This window comes from Xyrauchen texanus, chromosome 5, assembly GCF_025860055.1.
Source record: "Xyrauchen texanus isolate HMW12.3.18 chromosome 5, RBS_HiC_50CHRs, whole genome shotgun sequence".
NCBI classification, from domain to species: domain Eukaryota; kingdom Metazoa; phylum Chordata; class Actinopteri; order Cypriniformes; family Catostomidae; genus Xyrauchen; species Xyrauchen texanus.
This window is the reverse complement of record NC_068280.1, coordinates 15,552,790-15,573,313: the sequence shown is the minus strand read 5'-3', so window position 1 is coordinate 15,573,313 and position 20,524 is coordinate 15,552,790. Positions and strand designations below refer to the sequence as shown.

At 40.7% G+C, this 20,524-nt stretch overlaps 1 protein-coding gene across 1 annotated transcript in view; it reads right to left on the bottom strand.

Moving 5' to 3' along the window:
* vegfc (vascular endothelial growth factor c) overlaps nt 1-20,524 on the bottom strand; it is a 70,207-nt gene that overhangs the window by 20,903 nt on the left and 28,780 nt on the right. The window contains exons 2-4 of the mRNA XM_052126906.1: nt 19,748-19,961; nt 19,333-19,523; nt 9,930-10,069 (exon numbers count right to left, since the gene is read on the bottom strand). Coding sequence (XP_051982866.1) covers nt 9,930-10,069; nt 19,333-19,523; nt 19,748-19,961 — 545 coding nt within the window. The remainder of the gene's footprint in view (nt 1-9,929; nt 10,070-19,332; nt 19,524-19,747; nt 19,962-20,524) is intronic.

The following is a 20,524-nucleotide window of genomic DNA, read 5'->3' as shown; positions in this document are numbered from 1 at the left end:
TACAAGTTGACCCCTAGGAGACCACAAGGGTTGCTAGTGGGTCCCCAAATGAAAATGAGAAAATATGGTAAAAAGAAATAAAAAACAAACAAACAAACAAAAAATTTATAAATAATACTACTACTACTACTAATAATAATAAATAAAATAAATAAAAATAATAAAAAGTAGTTTTTTAAAATAAAGTAACATTTACCGATTTGACATTATTACCGTTTCATTCTGCTTTTAAAAGACTACACATTTTTCAGTTGCATTGCAAATTTTTATCTTTAGGTTTATACATCTAAAACTAATGTAATAGTAATTACAAAAAATATATGTTTAATATTGTAAATATGATCCAGATAATATTTTTATAATTTATTTTGGGTTTAGAACAATTACAACATAAAAATTATATTTAGAGGTCCTTGGCATCAAAAACTTTGAAAACCCCTGTTCTATCGCACACTATGTATTTGTTTTGTTTTGAAGACGACGGAGCAACAAGCTTGCCTTTATGACAACGTGCATAATAAACACAACTAAATATCAGTCCACCATGCATTCAAACATACCATGTAAGCTATTCAAACAGATGTTGGCATAATAAGTGTTGCGGGCTGTTTACCTAGAAAAAGAGAAACAGGTTGTTGAATATCAGAACCGTGAAGTAAAGCAAATTGCTGTCGTCACCCCACAATGGTTCAGTGGTGAGCTACACATGTACAAGGTTCTCAATGTGTTTTCAATTACCAAAATGGGGGGTGGGTGGTAGGGGTAGAGATAAAGAGGAATTTTGATATGGTCCACGCGAGTTGGAAGGCAACCTATCGGATGACTAACATGTGCACTTGCATAACACGAAACAGACGAGTCCATTTAGTCTAGCAATGTGTCAGAAAGATAATATATAACCCAGGATAATTTAGAGTGCATGTTCCTAACATGACAATACTGCCCTACACATCCATAGGCTGCACTGAGATAAATCTTTGTTCCCACCTCTACAGTAATACAACAAAGAAGGTCAATATAGCCCATATGTTGTTTGATGCAGAGAGCTATACCGTTCTTTGCTGGGGGCAATCTGAAGAGGTCTCTAGTTCAAATGATTTACATATAAGAGTCAAAAGAGATTATAAATATCCATTTCCCATATGTTAAGGTAAACATGTTTGGTAGGTGCATGGATTTCACTGTCCACTTCTGCATATCGCGGCCCCCTTTGGCATATCACAGTGCCCTTTTGTGGCACGTTTCAAGGTCAGCTCACCGAGAAAAGTCCCGGTTCTCCCTATGACCAGTCCGCCCCTGACTATACCAACATTTTGTGGCTTACCAAAAAACATTGTGGCAGTTTCCAGGTGAAATGAACTCTAGAAGAGCTAAAACAAGACTTACTTTTATTAACTTTCACACAAATAACTAGAAAAAAAAGCAGATTATCAGTTCATAAACACTTATTTCCACTTATTCTTCAAACAATGCTATCTTATGACCTCAAAACTCGTTTACTGTAGTGCAGGGGTCAGTAAATTATGGCACGCATGCCAGCATTGGCACGCAAAGGGGTAATCAATGGCAAGCCAGCAACGGCGAAAGAGGAGTAGACTATTTTATTGTGTTTTATTTTATTGAAATTCGCACCTGCAGTCCAATCTACATCTTGATGTAATCCTTCCTCATGATCATGCAGCGTGTTTTCATGTGCTAAATGGGAGGATAAACAAAAAGTTAAAATGAGTCGAGACTGCAGTATACCCAACAGACTTGCGCAGCGCATGCAATCCACTGACAATGCGAGCCATCACTTTAAGTTAATCGTACGAGTAAACGCGACCGCTTTGCTTCGGTCAGGCTGTGCGGATGACAGCCTACATTCTGTGTTTCATAAATGAATCAGCCATTGACCAGGAAAATAATAAAATAGCACTCCATTTCAAAAAGGTTGCCAACCCCTGCTTTAGTGCCTGACTTGAATACAATAGATTTTAACATTTACATTATACAACCATCTCTATTTATAAGGTTGTTCAGGTGCAACAATATTGCCTATTAGAGTGTTGAACTTGAGTCCTAAAGAACAGCAATTGCATATTCCATCTCACATTTGATTTTTCTGACAATTTCGGTAAGGCTTAGCATTAAGGTTTAGGGTAAGGGGTAGTTTTTTTATTATTTAAAACTCTATAGAGCATTACACTTACTCTTTTTAGGGAAACATTTTACTCATTTTTAACACCACTTGGAGGACAGCTCACTTTAAAACTGTCGTGACAAGTGTAAGGAGCAACGCAACAACATTTTGCCTAAAAAGATTAAAATTATAAAATAAAAATAAAGCCATAGTTTTTTTTATGGGCTCAGGATGGAATTAGCTTTTTAATATACAGGAGTGCTCAACAACATTGCACATATAGATATAGGAGCAGTTATAATGCCATTGATCAATTAAAACAAATCGTTAGAAAATATCTTTTAAACATTGAATTAATTTTCTTTTTACTGCCAGTTTTCCGCTAGTCTCACATAGACAAACCTATGACTATGGCATAAGTCTGGACTCTATAGCAGCTTCAATTGACCAAGAATTACACATTTAGACAGGAAAAAACATCTAACTGACATGTTATGTAACCAATCACAGTCGGTTTTGTCATTACGGGGTGTTTAGGGGCGGGGTTATTGGAAATGTATAATACCACAATAAAAGACTTAAATAATGCAGAGTTTCCATGACTGATTGCACAGAAAGCACACGGGAGAATAGCAGAAAATATGTAGAGAGTCTAAGTACCTCATTATAGAGAATTTCAGAGACGTAACTAAGCAAACAAAGCAGAAAATGCAGCTCTGCTTGTGGATATCCCGCATTACTTTCTGCTACATCCCTCAAATAAAACTCTGATTATCTTTAAAAGATTTGATGTCACTAATCTGGCAAACTTGGGCAAAGATTATTATATCCTTAAAAGCACTCACTCTTTCAAAACTCACTCATGCCAAAGTAGAATGCACGTTTAGTGAATTCACCCAAGTATAAGGAAGTGATATACTTGTCACAAATCTGGCATGAGCATGTTATTAGTAATGACATGGTGCTTTGTTTCTGCTGCCATTTGTGCTTTCCATACTTATCAGGGCACACTTCTTGTAAAGTTTTGATCTAGTCTCTATAGCTTTCCTCAATGATAAAAAAAGTGTAGTTAATGTTTACTGTGTAATATCCTCAGCATAAATATCACATGGGATGGCGTTTTACTGTTTTCTAGTAACTGTTGTCTGATTGGGTATACTGTAATAACTATATTGGCATTTGCTCATTCTGTGTGTATTAGTACAGGATACATGTTATGAAAGAAGCTTTCGGTTTACAAAAAAGTGTGGAAAAACAATGGTAGACTGATGAATATCTGAATAAACTAATCCATTGGCATGTGCACACTAGACAAAGCAGCTCCAGGTCAAATGTTATTAGGTAACAGTCTGAGCAGTTTTTGATAGCTTTAGTAATATCTGAATTTTTATCCTCCCGGTGAGTCTCTGCATTTTACATAGTGAGTCATCACCTCCCAAACAATAGTGAGTAAGAGAATGCGAGAATATAACAAAACCCTTGCCAACTGCCCATAATCACAACCAGCCTTCTGCCATCGCCTTACACAAACCCTGATATCACCAATAGCTTTTATATGTTGTGTTAGCCTCCCTAGACCACACATTTGAGGTTAAATGCATGCATTCCCACTTTCTCCTTCACACCAAATAGTGTTTTGTTGTTTGAAACATCCTTTGATTGAACGGTGAGACTATGAGTGTGTTTACATGCACAGTCTTACACTAATTATGCTTAATAAGCCAACAACGTGTGTGGTCATGTAAACTCTTTAGGAGTAAGGTCAAGCGGTTTAAGCAAAAAAACTGGTAGGCACACATAGATTTTTGCCCATTTAATAATTTCACGTTGTATGTAAACAACTTTACCAGAGTTCTTACTCAAAGAATAATCAGATGATTTCAAATCTCATTTAAACGTGTTTTTTCCCCCTCAATTTTTTAGATACACTGATTTTTGGTAGTTATTTTTACAGCATGTAAACACACTCTATTTTAGAAAGCTGGACACCTGATGTGTGCAGACCACCTCGTGTTAAACCCCCAGGCGGAACATATAGCCCTTGCCTTTATCAGATGGCACAGGTTAGAGCAGGATATTTTCCAAATATAAGATTAGAATCAAGCTGAAAGTAATCAAAGATAACCTGGTAAGATCTTGGATTAATCTGGCCTTGGAGTCAGATTAAATGAAATAAAAAATGTAGGTTGAAGAACGAATCCATAGAACACACTATGAAACATGGACCAGATTGCAAACAAGTGTCCACAGCATGGTTGTTGACCTTTGTAGTAGTAAAGACAGTTTTACAGACAGCTGTAAATAATTAAAAGCAGCGTAAAAGACAAACACGCCAGCTAACGGTAAGCTAACATACAGGCAGCGTAACTGAATGTCTGCATTGAACTCTCAGTCTCTAAAAAGTGGCATCTCTCATACACAGGCATTACACTGTCCAACTTGCATGAAAGCACAAGAGGAATGAGGAGATGAAGTCTCAGTGTGTCCAGGAAACCAAAACAACATATAACACACTTCCACAGAACAGGTCGCCCTAGGAACACATCTGCTTTTTCTTAAGCAAGGCCTGGCTGTGCAGGACCTTGTGGTGGGATGATGCCTCTTCCCTTTTTACTCCCCCCTACTGCAAATCAATTTGACAGGAGATGGCTTAAGAGAAAAACAGTGCTGAAACCCATAACAATAACATTTTTTATTTTTATATTTTTGGTTCCTCACTGATTGTTGGAGTACTGACGTTTTAACATGTGAAACAAATAATTAAATGGATAGTTCACCAAAAATGAAAAGTCTTTCATCACTGACTCACTCCCTGTGTTTCTTTTTTCCATGGAAAATAATTATTCAAATGTTATCTTCAGTCACCATTTACTGTAAATGCATGTTTTATTATTATTAAATAAATAAAAGTGAATGGTGACCAGGGCCAGAAATTCATCATAAATGACAAAAATGCCCCTAAAATACTAAATGAAAAAATTCCCTTGTAATGAATTATTTTCTTTTTTATTTGTAACATCTAATATAACCTTTAGTTAAGACTTAGTTATAGTCTTATTGTACTCTTAGTAATGCACTCACTGAACACTTTATTAGGAAGACCTATCCACCTACTTATTCATGCGATTATCTAATCAACCAATTGTTTGGCAGCAGTGCTATGCATACAATCAAGCAGATACAGGTCAGGAGCTTCAGTTAATGAAGAATGGGGGAAAAAATTTGATCTCAGTGATTTCGACAAAGTGGCATGATTGTTGGTGCCAGATGGGCTGGTTTGAGTAATTCTGTAACTCCTGATCACCTCGGATTTTCACGCACAACAGTCTCTAGAGTTTACTCAGAATGGTGGCAAAAACATCCAGTGAGCGGCAATTCTGTGGACAGAAACGCCTTGTTGATTATAGAGGTCAGTGGAGAATGGCCAGACTGGCTCGAGCTGACAGAAAAGCTACAGTAGCTCTGATAACCACTTACATTTGAAAAATTGCTTTACAATTGTAGTGAGCACAATACCATCTCATCTTTTTTTTTAATTTAAAAGTTAATTTCTGACAAAGATGTTGACTGAGGTTGTCATTTTGCCTGACATCCTTTTTTATATTCCATGGAAGAATAGAAGTCATACAGGCTTGGAACAACATGAGGGAGAGTAAATAAAGAGATAAATTTAAATTTTTGGGTGAACTATCCATTTATCATCTTGATTTATTGAAGTCAATCGATGTCAACATAAACGTTTTGTTGTTGTTGTTGTTGTTGTTTGTAAACATCATTAAATAATATATATTTGTTGACGAACCCAAAAATAAAAAACAGCCAAAAGTTGTCAACTAGTTTATATTTCATAATTTACGCAACACTTCTCTCATTCCATCTGAAAGCTGAATAGCTTATTGCTAAACAAAGACCTCAATTATGTTGTTGGCAGCTGCAGCACTGTATAATACGTGTACAGGCCAGTTTCCGAAGCGTGTCACTGAGTGCCTCACTGGCGTGAGCCACGCATCACAATTCAGCACGGGCAATACCTCATTGTGAATTCCCCTGCTGTTTTCAAATAGATCTCTGGGTAATGCTGTAATATACTGGCTTCCAAAGGCACACATGTGGGATCCATACTTTTACTTGCAGACATCTCTCCACACAGAAAGAACAGGAGCTTGTCCCATACAAAACATGCATTATTAACAAGTCTTTTACGCTCTTTTTCTCCCCTTTCATCTGAGTGTGTGTTTGCGCCCGTGAGTCTCTGCCCGGCATGTTGACTTCTGTCACGAACAGGCGAAAGAGCTAATCCTCTGTTCTCTGAGAGGATAAAAACTATAAACATTTACACAAAGTATGCGAGGGAACGGCGTAGGGTTGAAAACAGGGGGTGTGCCTTATTCTACGAAAATATCTGATGATAGGAAACAGACTGTGGTGTTGTGTTTGTCCTGCCTCGGGATCTTCCCAAACAGTAAAATAACATTTTATATAATGTCCTGTTTTACTCGTTTATAGTAAATGGGTTAACATAACCTAATTTATCTCATGCTTTATTGAAATCGCAGAGGGCATTCCATCTAATTAACATCTGTAAACATGTTTTAACATGTTAATTCACATGTGTATTTGCAATCAAATCCAGAACCTCTGCAAGCAGACCAGGCCTTGGAATTTTATCTACTGCACATCTCACAATTATAATTTTACCTCTCTCTTGAGATGTTTGCCACACATACAACAACCCGTTTCACACTCATTCTTTTTTTATCTCTATTTCTCTGGGGTCTCATTGTTTGTTCAAGTCCTCCTGGGAAGTTTGTACTTATGAGGTCGGAGATCATATATGCGATGTGATATGCATTCAAGTGATTTTAGTCGCAGAGAGGGAACCATTTTGTAATCTCATATTTCTTTCTCTCTTTTTCACTTACTAGTGAAGGCAGGAAGATTTTTAAGGACCAACGCAACAAAATGAAGACCATAGCCACACATAAGGAATGTAATTAACTAGGGGTGTGTAGCGAAGCAATGATCTATCTGAATTTGTATTTGTTCATATGAAAAAATTATCTGTATCTGTTCATTACAGAATACTTGACCTACAAAATGAACCCAGCAGTTCAGCTACCGCGTTTACATTAAGGGAGTCTTTCCATTGAGGAATTTGTTGTGGACTATGTGACCGGGTGAACTTCAGTGATGTTGCTCTCAAGGATTGTTTTTGTACCCAACAGGCTTAAATGAGCCTCTATGCTAATTAAAAAATGCAATGGACTCTGGCTCAGTTCATGGAATATGCGGTGGTGCTGAGCGGTTTGTCTTTCACTGTGAGAGTGGCTGATGAGGGACTCCGCACTCCCACTAAGGCTGCCACATCTGATTCATCTGCCACTGTCCACGAGCCAGTGCCAGCACCTGCCACATTCCACGCCCTGTCTCGCCAGGCACGTTCCACACCCTGTCTCGCCAGGCCACGCTCCACACCCTGTCTAGCCGGGCCACATTCAATGCCCTGTCTCGTTAAGCTATGCTCCACGCCTTATCTTGCCAAACCATGCCTCACCAAACCCAGCACCGGATCTGCCATGGTCTCCAGCACCCTTCTGGTACCCTGGTTTCACTGCCACACAGCCCATGTCCGCCCCTACCCCAATGTCCACCACTGCCTCCAGACCCACCTTGGCTGATAGCTCCTTGTTGGAACTCTTGTCATATTTTTGTTTTGCTGTGGGGCGTCGGGAGCTACCCCTTGTATTATGTCATGTTTAAATGTATTTTTGTTAAATTTTTCTTTTCATGCCTTTTATTTTGTAATTAGTTTACTTCATGTCCATGGTCACGTGTCCCTGTCATGTGATTTCCTGTTCCCCCCATTTGTTCCTGTCATGTGAGTATCTGGTTTCATGTGTCTTATCTTATTATCAGTTCTGTTTTATCATTGGTTCTTGTTTAATTGCCTAGTTATCTTGTTATTAGTTCAGTTTTCCCATTGGTTGTCATGTTAACCTTGTCCATGTATTTGAGCCCTCATGTTTGCCATTGTCTTTTGTCAAGTATTGTGTTGCACCTGAGCTAAATTATGTCTAACACCTGTCTCTAATTACAGTGAGCACAGGGAGAGCAGCATAAAAGAGCCACACTGCCAGCAAACCGGGCGAGAGAGAGAACGAGTCGAGTGTGCAGCATTGGCGTGTGTTATCTATGCATTAATTTTGAGAGTGCTAATTTGTTGTGCTGAGTGGAAGCACCAGAGAAGAGTCTACACACTGTACAGAGAAGCAAATAAATAAAGTGCATTATCTGACTGGATCATTGCTTCATCTCCTTCTCATCCACGAACCTTTGAGATTGTTACAATAATGGAAAATGTAGTTTTGTTACAATCGCTTGTTGCTGCATAAACCAGCCAAGTTTTATCGTTATTCTTCATTAACAGTACAAAACATGCATACAAACTAAACAGCTCAGTCAAAATCCTCAATTAAAACTCAATTATTAACAATAACAATGTGCTACCACCACAATTCTTAAATCAACACACCCCCAACTCGGAAAGTCGGGGCTCAAAGAAAATTCTAACTTTCCCACTTGTAATTATTAATTTGTGGTGTTGTTAATGTTCGCTTAGTTTCAGCCTCAGACAACACGCCCGTGGACCATCCACAGTTCGTTCTCTAACCGTCAGATGCATAGCATACAAACTGGAAAACTCTTTCCCGAACCACTCAGCAACAATCTGATTGGCTGGTTTGATGGAATTTCTGTGAGTAGATGCACACAGGGCATTTTATCAGTCTGCTGAAGCAGGCACGAGAATTAGTTGATCAAGAAAATGCTAAATAGTTTATCATTTATTACAAACAGCATGAATATAGGCTGTACTGTTTAGCCAGTAGATTTATTTATTTATTTATAATACATGTGCTTAATAAATCACTTGTAATTGTCAGTGATGATTAGTTTATCAAGCCAACACATTGTATGGTAAGTTCATTAAGATTCCCCACTGGGATTTTCCTCCCTGACTTAAACTCCTACAAAAACAGATGAAAAGGAAGTTCTCTGTCGGCCTTCACAATAGGTAGCTACACCAAACCTCCAATATGAAAGTCAATCTGATGAGCTGTGTACGTCAGTGGGTGCAGCTTGCTACTGATGAGACACTGCACAGAGCCAAAGTACATTTTAAAGACTGTAAAGTCAATATGTTGAATTTGTTGATGTAATATTTGAACTGTTTTATATACTACCATTGGTTTCTCCTATAACACATGCACACATTTTCACAACTCAGCACTTATTATTGTCATATACAGTATGGGATGTTCCCTAAAATCCAGTAGAGGGTGAAAGGTTTCTTGTATGTCTTTTATGCCTTGATGATTTGTCCCAGGTGTGTCTTGTTACTAGTCTTGTAGCCTTGTGGGTCTTTGTCTATATAATGCCCTCATGTTATCTGTGTCTTTGTCAGTTCTTGTCCCTGTACAGCTGTATTTAGTGTGTGTTCTGGCTATGTTTATTGTTTTGTTCATGTTCTTATTTAAAGGCTGTTATTATGTCCTCATCTTCACTCTCCAGTCATTAATGATACAAAATTTCTGTGAAGAGTGAGTAATGACTTTAATGTTTGCCCAAACTTTAAAGGCAAACTGATATTCTACAAACCCTCCATATCCAATAACGATAATCTATTCCATTATCTCTATTGTTCAAAGTAAATACTTTGAAGGTAGAAATGTAACACATTACACATTTCACCAAAGCTTGATGTAATAAATGGTGGTGTATATAAGGCTCAGGGAGTGTGAACACTTACTCTGGTAGGGCCCTTCGTATGATTGAGTGTCGTTGTCGGTACACATCCAGTTTTGACAGACAGCTGCAGGAAGTGTGATTGGCAAAGCTTATGGTGACTGGCTTGGTCCCTTGCTTGACAGGAACTGTAATTTCGAACAGCTGCAGAATGAAAATTCAAAAAATATTTAAAAAAAAATCCCAACAAGATTAATTGACAAAAAATGTGTAACTGAATGAAATGTTACTTAAACTTTAAGGATTTCTGTGCTGTATGTTAGAGGGACAAGAGTAATGAATGGTATATTTCTACTGGTGTTCTGCGAAAAAATTGTGTAAGTGTCTACAGACACAACCACAACTACTGTCTCATCAAACAAACTGGTAAGGCAAAATAGGGAACTCATGCAAGAAAACTTGCAAGGCAGACAAATATTGTAGACCAATAAATCAAAACCTCCTCCAGCGATGGGGAAATGTTCCAAGAAGTTTGTTTAACCAGCAATCACATGTGGTAGTAACGGGAATGGGATGCAAAATCGGCCACATACTACATTTATGTACAGTATGTACAATAATATTTTAAGATGGCTGGCAGTGTTGTACTCATTTGATTTCTGATTGTTTATTGTCAGAATGAGAAAAAATCAGGAAATAAGGTGAGCTTTTAAGTAATGAGTGTTAACAATGATTAGAAGTATCTCGGGATGTAACTAATCTTTATGATTCAAAAACAAAGACCCTTTATTAATAATTTATAACATGTTAGTATAAATTGGCTCATCATTTGGCAAGTATCTCATGAAAGACACCCTTTTTATTAATGTTGTCATAACTGCATATAAATGATTTGTAATGAATTTGTAGATGAGTTATTAGTCAATAATGAACCCCTTTATAAACCCTTTACAAAGGGAACCTTAATATAAAGTGTTCCCAACTCCTCTTCCTTTTCTATACAGTGCAGTCTCATTGAGGTGATTACTGGGTGTTACAGAAACCTTGATATAGCATGTTCAGAAACAATAAAAGGGACAGTTCACCCAAAAATGTCAAATCTGTCATACTCAATTTTATGTTGTTCCAAACCCGTATGACTTTCTTATTTGGAACACAAAAGGAGGTGTTTTAATTAATATCTCAATCCATCTTTTCAATAATGGCAGTGGATAGTGCCTCACTCAAAGCTTAAAAAATTACCAGAAAGTAACATGCGTGCCACTCTGAACAAGCTTCTCAAATAACACATAATGGCTTTTAATAATGTGCAATTAATGTCAAGTTTGTCACTGAAAAATTACTTTTGGGTTGTTTCTCGCAAGTTAAATTAAAGTTAAGCTAAACGTGAGACACTATCCACTGCCGTTGTATTGAAGATGTGGACCGAGATATTCATCAAACATCTCCTTTTGTGTTCCGCATAAGAAAGAACATCAAAATGGGTTGGAAAGTCATAAGAGTGGCTAAATTATGACAGATTAAAAAAAAAACTATTCCTTTAAGGCAGCAAATTCTTAAGAAGCACTTTCAAATATTTTAGCGAAACAATAAAAAACTTTTAAAAAAAAATATCTGGTATGTTAAATCTCGCACATCATCTCCTGTAGGACTAACAAACTCCCCAAGAAACATACAGTAAAGGCATTGTGCCTGATGAGAAAGTGAATTATGGGATGTTCCAGTCTGACCCTGATCCCCTGGGTGGCTCGCTTCACTCCACAGGGTTTCCTCCCAGCATTTCCCTAGACCCATCATCTACTATGCCTCTTCTATACATATGAGCATGAATTAGATACTTGCTAATCAACAGGCTAGATCTAAAGACAACAGCCAGAGCACTCTGATTCTATGAAAAACTACTGTATTGGACCACCATCAATCCAGACTGCACTGACAACACAGTGTAAGAATGTCTCTTTCTCGCACTCTCAGTCTTTTATGTTTGCAGAACTCCATTATTCAGTTGTTAACTTCTTTTCCCAGGACAAGCAATCCAAAAAGCTTTATTTGCTCGCTCTGTAAATGGGTCACCAGTCTTCATAATAAAAGTACTTTACTGCAGTATTTACAGTCCACTAGAACTGAGTATTACGTGGGTGCATGTAAGACAAGGGACAGACGAAACCAGAGGTCCATTTAATAGCTTTAGTTTAGTTTAAAAAAATAGTTACATTTTTTTATATGGCCCTTTACACTTGTCTCTCTCTCTCTCTCTCTCTCTCTCTCTCTCTCTCTGCTAGCAATTTACCTTAATAATTCAATGTGTTTAGCTTTTTATGACAATGAATAGGTATGTTGTTTTACATAATACTGTTCTCAATGTCAATATCTTACCAGTACTAATACAATTTTGCTGCTGAAAACACCAGAATTGCTGGTTAGCTGGATGTGTGTTTTGGAAACTGATCTCCAATTAGTGATGGCATTATGCTGGAGACTTTACCAGAATCTTAACCAGCAAGCCTTCCTTGGTCATCAAGTTTCATCAAAAAGATCTATTAAATACTATTTGATTGATTTTTTTTTTTATTTTTTTTTTTTGCTGATGAACAAAGTGGCTATTTACATCTCAACCGTGTTCATTTAATATACTTGTATATTTTAATTTTATTTCTTTAATGAAAACTGGTTCTTTTAATTTCAAAGTGTAGATCTTACTAAAATGTTTGCAATGTCTCCATGTTGTAGCTGCTGTTCAGGAGTGGGAGTGTTACATCTCTTGTGCAGTAGGGTGGCCATAAAGACCTTGACCTTCTAAGGCAGCACAACTGGTGGGAGGCGTCATGGTTTAAATCAAAAGAGACCACATCACCTGCTAAGGTCAGCCCACCCAAAAAAAGTGGGCAATTAATGGAGGCCTGCTTGCAAATAATTCACAGTCATGACCTCCCAATCAAACCCCTACCTCATCCACAACTCCCTAAATCAAAGCTTACTAGATCATATAAGTTCTCCCTACACCAGAGAGCAGGTTTTAAAAAACAAAGCCAATGCTACTCATATAGTCTATTAAGCAATACCTTGAAGCAAACAAACAGCACTGTGACAAATAAATATGAACAACACCTTTATTACAATTATAAATAAAAACATGCTTAAACATGCTATAAAGCATGTTAAAAAGCCACTTTTGTAATGTTTATTTAATCATTTACTTGTTTGCCACAACAATTCAATGTCTTTCACTTTTCATTTGGGGGATATTCTCAGCAATGTTTGTATATGTGATTATTTGTGAATAATTTGATTAAATAATCATCATATAATATTTAATTTGATTAAATGGATAGTTCACCCAAAAATGAAAATTCTGTCATCGTGTTTTACCCTCATATTGTTCCCAGTCTAAATCACTTCCCAACCAGAGGGGAGATGTTAGGCAGGTTAACATAATACTACAAAAAAAGTGATGTTTAAAATCCCAAAACGTCATGGTTACTGTCATAACCTCCATTCCCTGAGGGAGGGAACGAGATGTTGTGTCAAATGAAGTGACACAAGGGGTCTTCCTCAGGAGCCTCACGTACCTCTGAACTTGAGAAAAGACCAATGTGAAATTGGCAGACAGAATTTCCATGTCCTGCCCCTGGACATACGGGTTTAAAGGGAAGCGGGCATGCGTCTCTCAGTCAGGTTTTGCATTGAGGAGCCAAGAATAAGGCATGGCCATTTACAGTGGTAGGTCTAGTGCTGTGGCAGGAAGGACACAACGTCTCGTTCCCTCCCTCAGGGAACGGAGGTTACAACTGTAACCACGACATTCCCCTTCTGTCACTCACTTGATGTTGTGTCGAATTAAGTGACACAAGGGGTCCCATTAAAAAATGCCACGCACAACCCTCCCCAACGCCCCCAAAAGAGATGTCATATACAGACCTTAGATTTCCGGCAGCCCTGAGTGGGGAACAGGTCCTACATGACTAGCATGGGAGCAAGCCCGGCAGCCACTTTTTTCTCTCTCTATGTCTCTCGCATAGGGTGTGAAGCGGCTGGGACTATCTTAGTGCTATGAAATGTGTCGGGGAAGGCGGTCTTTCCCGATCCTATTATTTCAGGGGGAAAAGACCCTGTGGACACCACATCCTGCCCAGACTAGGGGGAGGTAACATGTGGCAAATACACCACGAGGGTTGCGAAGCCGTACGTGGGAGCAGCGCGGTGGCAGGTCCTGCCTAATGAGGGAGGAGCTCTACAAGCATGGTGACCGGGGGCAGTGGGACAGGGGGACCGTACCATGGAAAAAATATTACAGGGGGTTTGCCTGAGGAGGGAACTAAGCCCGTGGAGCCCTACCCCAGTACAGAGCACCTGCAGCTCGTAGTGGATCTGGACACGAATTGCTCCACTGAATTCACAGGCTAGAAGGCTAGGGAGGAGAACATCCAGGAAGTGACGCTTAGTGGCTAACTTGGGAGAGACGGCGCACTGGATCAACTTGGTGAAGGGCGCTGTGTGCAAGCGGAACACCCGGTCACTGTGCCGCGTTACTGAGTTCTACCGGCTCGGACCTGACAAAACACAGGACGAGACCAACACAACCCTGAGACTGTCAATTCTCGCAAAGAGATCTACCTGTGCCAAGCAGAATTGGCCCCAAATTAGTTGGACCACCTGGGGGTGGAGCCTCCATTCTCCGCTGGGTGAAACCTGTCGCGACAGCGCATCCGCCGACTTGTTGCGGTTGCCAGGGATATGAGTGGCGCGCAGCGACCTGAGTCGCTGCTGACTCAAAGGAGGCGAGTTGTGATATATGACGAGAGCGCACGCCGCCTTGCCGAATTATGTGCGTTACCGTTGCTGTGCTGTCGGATCAAGAACGTGCTTGCCCCGAATCAGTGGGAGAAACCTCCCCAGGGCAAGGAATACAGGCAGAAACTCGTTGCACACTGTGCCCCAACCCTGTTGAGAGGCGTTTGTGGTGACCAAAACACATCTGGACACCTGCTGTAGGGGGACTCCAGTCCACAGAAACAGAGGTCTGTCCAAGGGTTGAAAGTCTGATGGCAGGAGGTGGTGATTATCACATGGTATGTGCTGTGGTGCAATGCCCATCTCGGGACACGAGTCTGAAGCCAGTGCTGAAGCGGTCTCATATGCATCAACCCGAGCGGGTGAACACGGCTGAGAATGTCATATGCCCCAGGAGCCTCTGGAATTGTTTTAGAGGAACCGCTGTGCCGGGCTTGAAGAGAGCAAGGCACCTGACCACTGGCTGTGCGTACTCGTTTGTGAGGTGTGCTGTCATTGAGACTGAGTCTAACTCCATGCCGAGAAAAGAGATGCTCTGAACCGGGGCAAGCTTTCTCTTTTCTCAGTTGACCTGAAGCCCTAGACAGCTGAGGTGCCTAAACACCTGGTCTCTGTGAGCGCATAGTAACTCTCGAGAGTGAGCCAAAATGAGCCAGTCAGGTAGCTGAGTATGCGGATGCCCACTTCCATTAGAAGGGCAAGGGGTGCCTCTGCGATCTTCGTGAAGATGCAAATGTGTGGGTATGAGTTTCGCCCTGACCCGAGGAACCGATCGAGTAGCGTTGAGGGGGGACAGAAGTTTCCAGTCCAGCCTCGCGCTCACGGCGGCCCAGGAAAGCATAGCGGACATCCGTGCGTCAGCCTCAGACTGGGCAAGCAGACCCAATGGTGGCAGCCCAGATGAGTCATCAGCATCAGATTACGCTGTGACGCTCTCCGATGCAGCGGCGATGTCGTCATCCAATTCCGGGGGCTCAAGGGAGAATGCCGGCTGGCCGCGAGGCGAGCCACACTTATACTGCAATGTTGCCATGGCTATGTTCTCGCACTGAGTACATGAACCTTTCATAAAATGCTGCCTGCGTGTGATCGCAGCCCAGGCACGAGAGGCAGCTATTATGACCGTCAGAATTGGAGAGAAATCGACCGCATCCAGGAACTACACAGAGGCGGAAAGACATCTATAAAAAGATGCGTCCTGAAAAGGACATTCAACGCCTGCTGTGTATTGCTTATTCATGAGTGAAAACTCAAACTCTTTTAAAGGAACAAACTCTTTTAGGAGTGGAAAACACCCTTTTATGCAGTGAAAGTGCTGTCGAAGCGCCCAGGGGCGTGCACATCACAGCGTGCAGAGAGAGCAAACGCCAGCTGGTAATGCACCATAAGATCCAACAGCAGTGCTTCTTTCCAATAGAGGTGAGTGGATCAGTGGTGAACTCAGCTTTATGTTGCACAACCGCTCGGCTACGAAGAAAAAATCTGACTGACAGACGCATGCCTGCTTCCCTTTATACCCGTATGTCCTGGGCGGGACATGCAAATTCTGTCTTCCAATTTCACAATGGCCTTTTCTCAAGTTCAGAGGTAAACGAGGCTCCCGAGGAAGACCCCTTGTGTCACTTCATTCGACACAAAGTCATTTTTTTTTCGCCTTGAAAAAATGTTTGCTAATTTTTTGCTCTTGAAGTAGTTAAGTGTGAGGACAATTGGTGCATAGTCAGAAATGATAATGGGTTTTATTGTGGTGTGTGATATTTGTGGGATAATCGATGTATTTTTTAAGAAAAAATCAATACATAAATGTGATTTATGAACAGGTGAGAAGTAGTTGTATTCTCTTGTTGTAGGATTATTTAATCTCCAGCTATCGCCAAGGCCAAAATCAGTCATATATTGTTTTTATAATCTCTGAAAAGTCTGAATTGAGTAATTAGATTTGTCTAGTATTGGATTAATAACTGTGTTGAAGTCTCATCCGATGATAACTATTGATTGTGAGAAGTTGGATAATTGCAAAAAAAAAATAAAACAAATTGTGGAAGAATTCTTCATTGTCTGTGTTTGATCTATAAATATTAGCAATCTTTATCGTTTTATTCTTGTAATAAACATATGTCAACATTTAATTTTTTTAGATGATTTAATATTTTTGATCTTTTAATCAGTGAAATAATGGCTCTCACATTCCAACTAACACATTTTATCATTTTTATTAGATAGTATTGCATCTTGTTCATATAAAATATTCTAGCTTGTCAGTATGGAGTATGGAGTGTAGATTGATTTGAAAAAAAAAAACATTTAAAGCAATTTAGCATAAGGCTGCAACACAACAAAATGTGAAATTAATGAAGGGGTCTGAATACTTATATAAAGGTATTAGTATGGAGGGCAAGAGTGCAGTCTTTTCCATTCATTTCTTCCATAGGGATTACATAAAATATTTCTAAGGCGTGAGCCAAATCAACCTACTCCGAGGTGAATCACGCCATTACAAACTTTGATTTGAAGCAATTAAGTATTTTAAAAGCTGAAAAAAAAAGTACAAGACTGTGTACTTAACATCTTTCCTGAGGGCACGAACTACTTACTGTACAATCCCATAAGGCATTGTGAAAGATGTAATTTAATTAATAACAATGGAAACATAAATCTATTGTGTCAGTGGTTCCCAACCCTGTTCCTGGCGGCTCCCCAACACTGCACATTTCCCTTATCTGACACACCTAATTCAGGTTGTGGAATCTCTACTAATGAGCAAATTTGTTGAATCAGGTGTGTTTGATTAATTGAGATGTGTAGTATTGGGGGACCCTCCAGGAACAAGAGAGGGAACCACTGTTATAAGTATAGAAACAATACTTGTTAATTTTATTGCAAAATATTCAGATGCTTCAACAGAAGCATATACCATAGAATAAACACCTTGCAGATCATGGTAGTGTAGCAGGGCGGAGGGCGGGGCCGGGTCGTGATCCTACACACCCGGTCCCGTATTAGGCTAATTATGCCTCTGAGAAGGATAAAGGCTGACTGCAGAGGATCGTGCGGGAGAGAGAGATCGTTTACAGACATGTCCATCATGTGTGTGTTTATGTTTGTGTCCTTGTTTTAAGTTTACCAATTAAACTATTATTTATATTGTCAAGCCGGTTCTCGCCTCCTCCTTTCCATGGAATACGTTACACTGGTGCCGGAAACCCGGGAAGGAGGAGGGATACGCCGTAGTAGAGTTCTCGCCACTACCGTCCACACCAACAGAGCAGCAGCGGCCATCTGCCGGGGGACGAGGAGCCCAGCCGCCTGAAAGAGGATTATACACACCCGGTCCCTTATCAGGATAATTAAGCCTCCGAGAGAGATATAGGCCAACTGCGGAAGGTGATGCGACAAGAGAGATAGTTTACAGCTGACAGTCATGTGTGTGTTTATGTCTTTTGTTAAGTTTTATATTAAAACTATTATTTATATTGTCAAGCCGGTTCGCACCTCCTCCTTTCCATTGTTCTCTTCACACTGGTGCAGAAACCTGGGAAGAAGGAGGGATACGCCGTAGTAGAGTTCTCGCTATTTCCGTCCACCCCAATGGAGCAGCCACGGCCGTCTGCCAGGGGATGGAGGAGCCCGGCCGCTTGGAAGCGAATGAACGGCCGCCGACCGCGAGGGGAGGAGGGGCTTGTAACCGACCGCCTGGAGTGGTCAAGGCCGCTGCCAGGGGCGAAGGAGTCCCCTACCAGCCGCTGAAATGTGGCGGAGTCTGAGACTGGCGACCACGAGGGGCTCGCTGCCGACTGCCTGGAGTGGAAGAAGCCCTGCCAGGGGCAGGGGAGACCCCTTCTGTTCCCCGAGAACGCGCCGGGGCATTCAGTCCGTCAGGGGCTGGAGGACTGCCTCCGATCCGCCCGGGGATGCGCGGCTGTCTTCCGTTAGAGGGTGGAGTTGTGGCCGAGGACCAAGCTACGGCATCTCGGAAAACTGGTGAGTAAGTATATGTATTTTTTTCCATCTGTTCCCCTCTTTCTCTCTCACTGCTGCTCCGCTTTGGCCTCTTTTAAATTTTACAGTGTTTTTTGGGGGGGTAATACACTGTTACAGGAAGTACCCCCTATTTTTATTATTTCTGTTTCCCTCCCCTTGTTTTCCCTCACCAGGTAGACAGGGATGACCTGTCAGAACACAGGCCGGAAGGCAAGCCCCTCCCCAGGGAAAGGGGGGTTGTACGTCATGCCGGGGGCTAACCAGTCTGAGAGAACGAGGGAGGTATGTGACAGGGTGGAGGGTGGGGCCGGGTCGTGATTATACACACCAGTTCCCTTTTCAGGCTAATTAAGCCTCATATATGGATAAAGGCCGACTGCGGAAGGTGGTGCGACAAGAGAGAGATCGTTTATGGTCAGCTGACTGTCATGTGTGTGTTTGTGTTTTTTTGTTCAGTTTTATATTAAAAATATAATTTATATTGTCAAGCCGGTTCTTGCCTCTTCCTTTCCATTGTTCCCTTTACAATTGTTTAAAATGAATTAGCCTATAGAAAAAAATGACCGGTAATAGGTTTTTTTACTTCTGTAGCCAGACTGTTTGTGCTTTATTGAGGACAATATTACTACTGGTTAATGCCCTCCTTCACCCAAACAGATTTGTGAATGTAGACTCACAATGAAAGAGTCACTCACCGTCTTGCTGATGTAGGAGGTGCTGATGTTCATACACTGATGCTCTTCGCTGTTACAGCAGCCCCCACATCTGTAGACAGACACGCAGGGTGGTTTATAGAAGGTGTTTGTAGCTGCCCCAAACTCTTTCCCCACATCTAAACAAACTTGGCGTGGCATGCACAGGGTCTTTCTCCACTCTGCCTCAATACCTGTAGGACAAGAGGCAAAAGAAAAGTAGAAATGTTATGCACAGCAATTATTGCAGATCACAGTTTCTGACACATTCTTGGCAGCCATAGAACACTTTGTTCCAGGATTGTCAAAAAAGCATTCCAAAAGTAATACTTGACAACTATACAAAAGCTGTAATAATATAATGACAGCAAACACCACCAGCACAGTCTGTGCCAGTCCTAAATTAATAGTCACTCACTTTTAAGCATTTCAAAGTTGAAGTAAGCAGCCGCAAAGGAGGCCTCCTCCGACCTTGTTTCTGTGGAGCTGTGCTCTCTGTAATGAAAGCGTCCTCCTGCCTTGGAACGACACTTCAGCATGCTCCAGTAGCTGGGGTAAACTATCCTCATAAGTTCATCCACGCTACCCGCCGATCGCAACTGCTCCACCAGGTCTGGCTCTGAATGCTCCAGCTAAGACACAGAGAAACTGAGTAAGATTGGGGAAAAGTAGCCTGTCAAACCTTATGTTACAGAAACATTCAGAGAGACTGAATCTCATTGTATGGTTTTAAAAAACATGAGGGTAAGTAAATGGTGACAGAGTTTATATTTTTGATTGAACTACTGCTTTAACCATCAGGCTGCTATGGTACTATTATTTGCACCACAATATTTTAACCTTGCACCTATGTTGCTTCAAAGTGTTTTTCAACAAGGAGTTACAGCCCAAAAGGACAAACATTTTTGTTCTGTCACAGCCCCAGTTTGCTTTGGAATGATACAACTTATGAGGCTTCACAAGTTTGAATGTCCTCTTAGTCCTTGAAGTGGAAATGGTAAACAGATTGTTAAAGATAAACAAATTTGGCTTGCTAACTGAAGTTAGCACGAGTTAAAAATAGAAGTGGGTTTTGGGTGGTGGAAGTTTGCTGGAAGAACTGTGTTGTTTGTGTTGTGGTTGTGCTCCCAAATCTTTGTTTAGAACTCAATTTCTTCAATTTTGCTGTGGCCATCTCTACATTGCCTGGGCAATG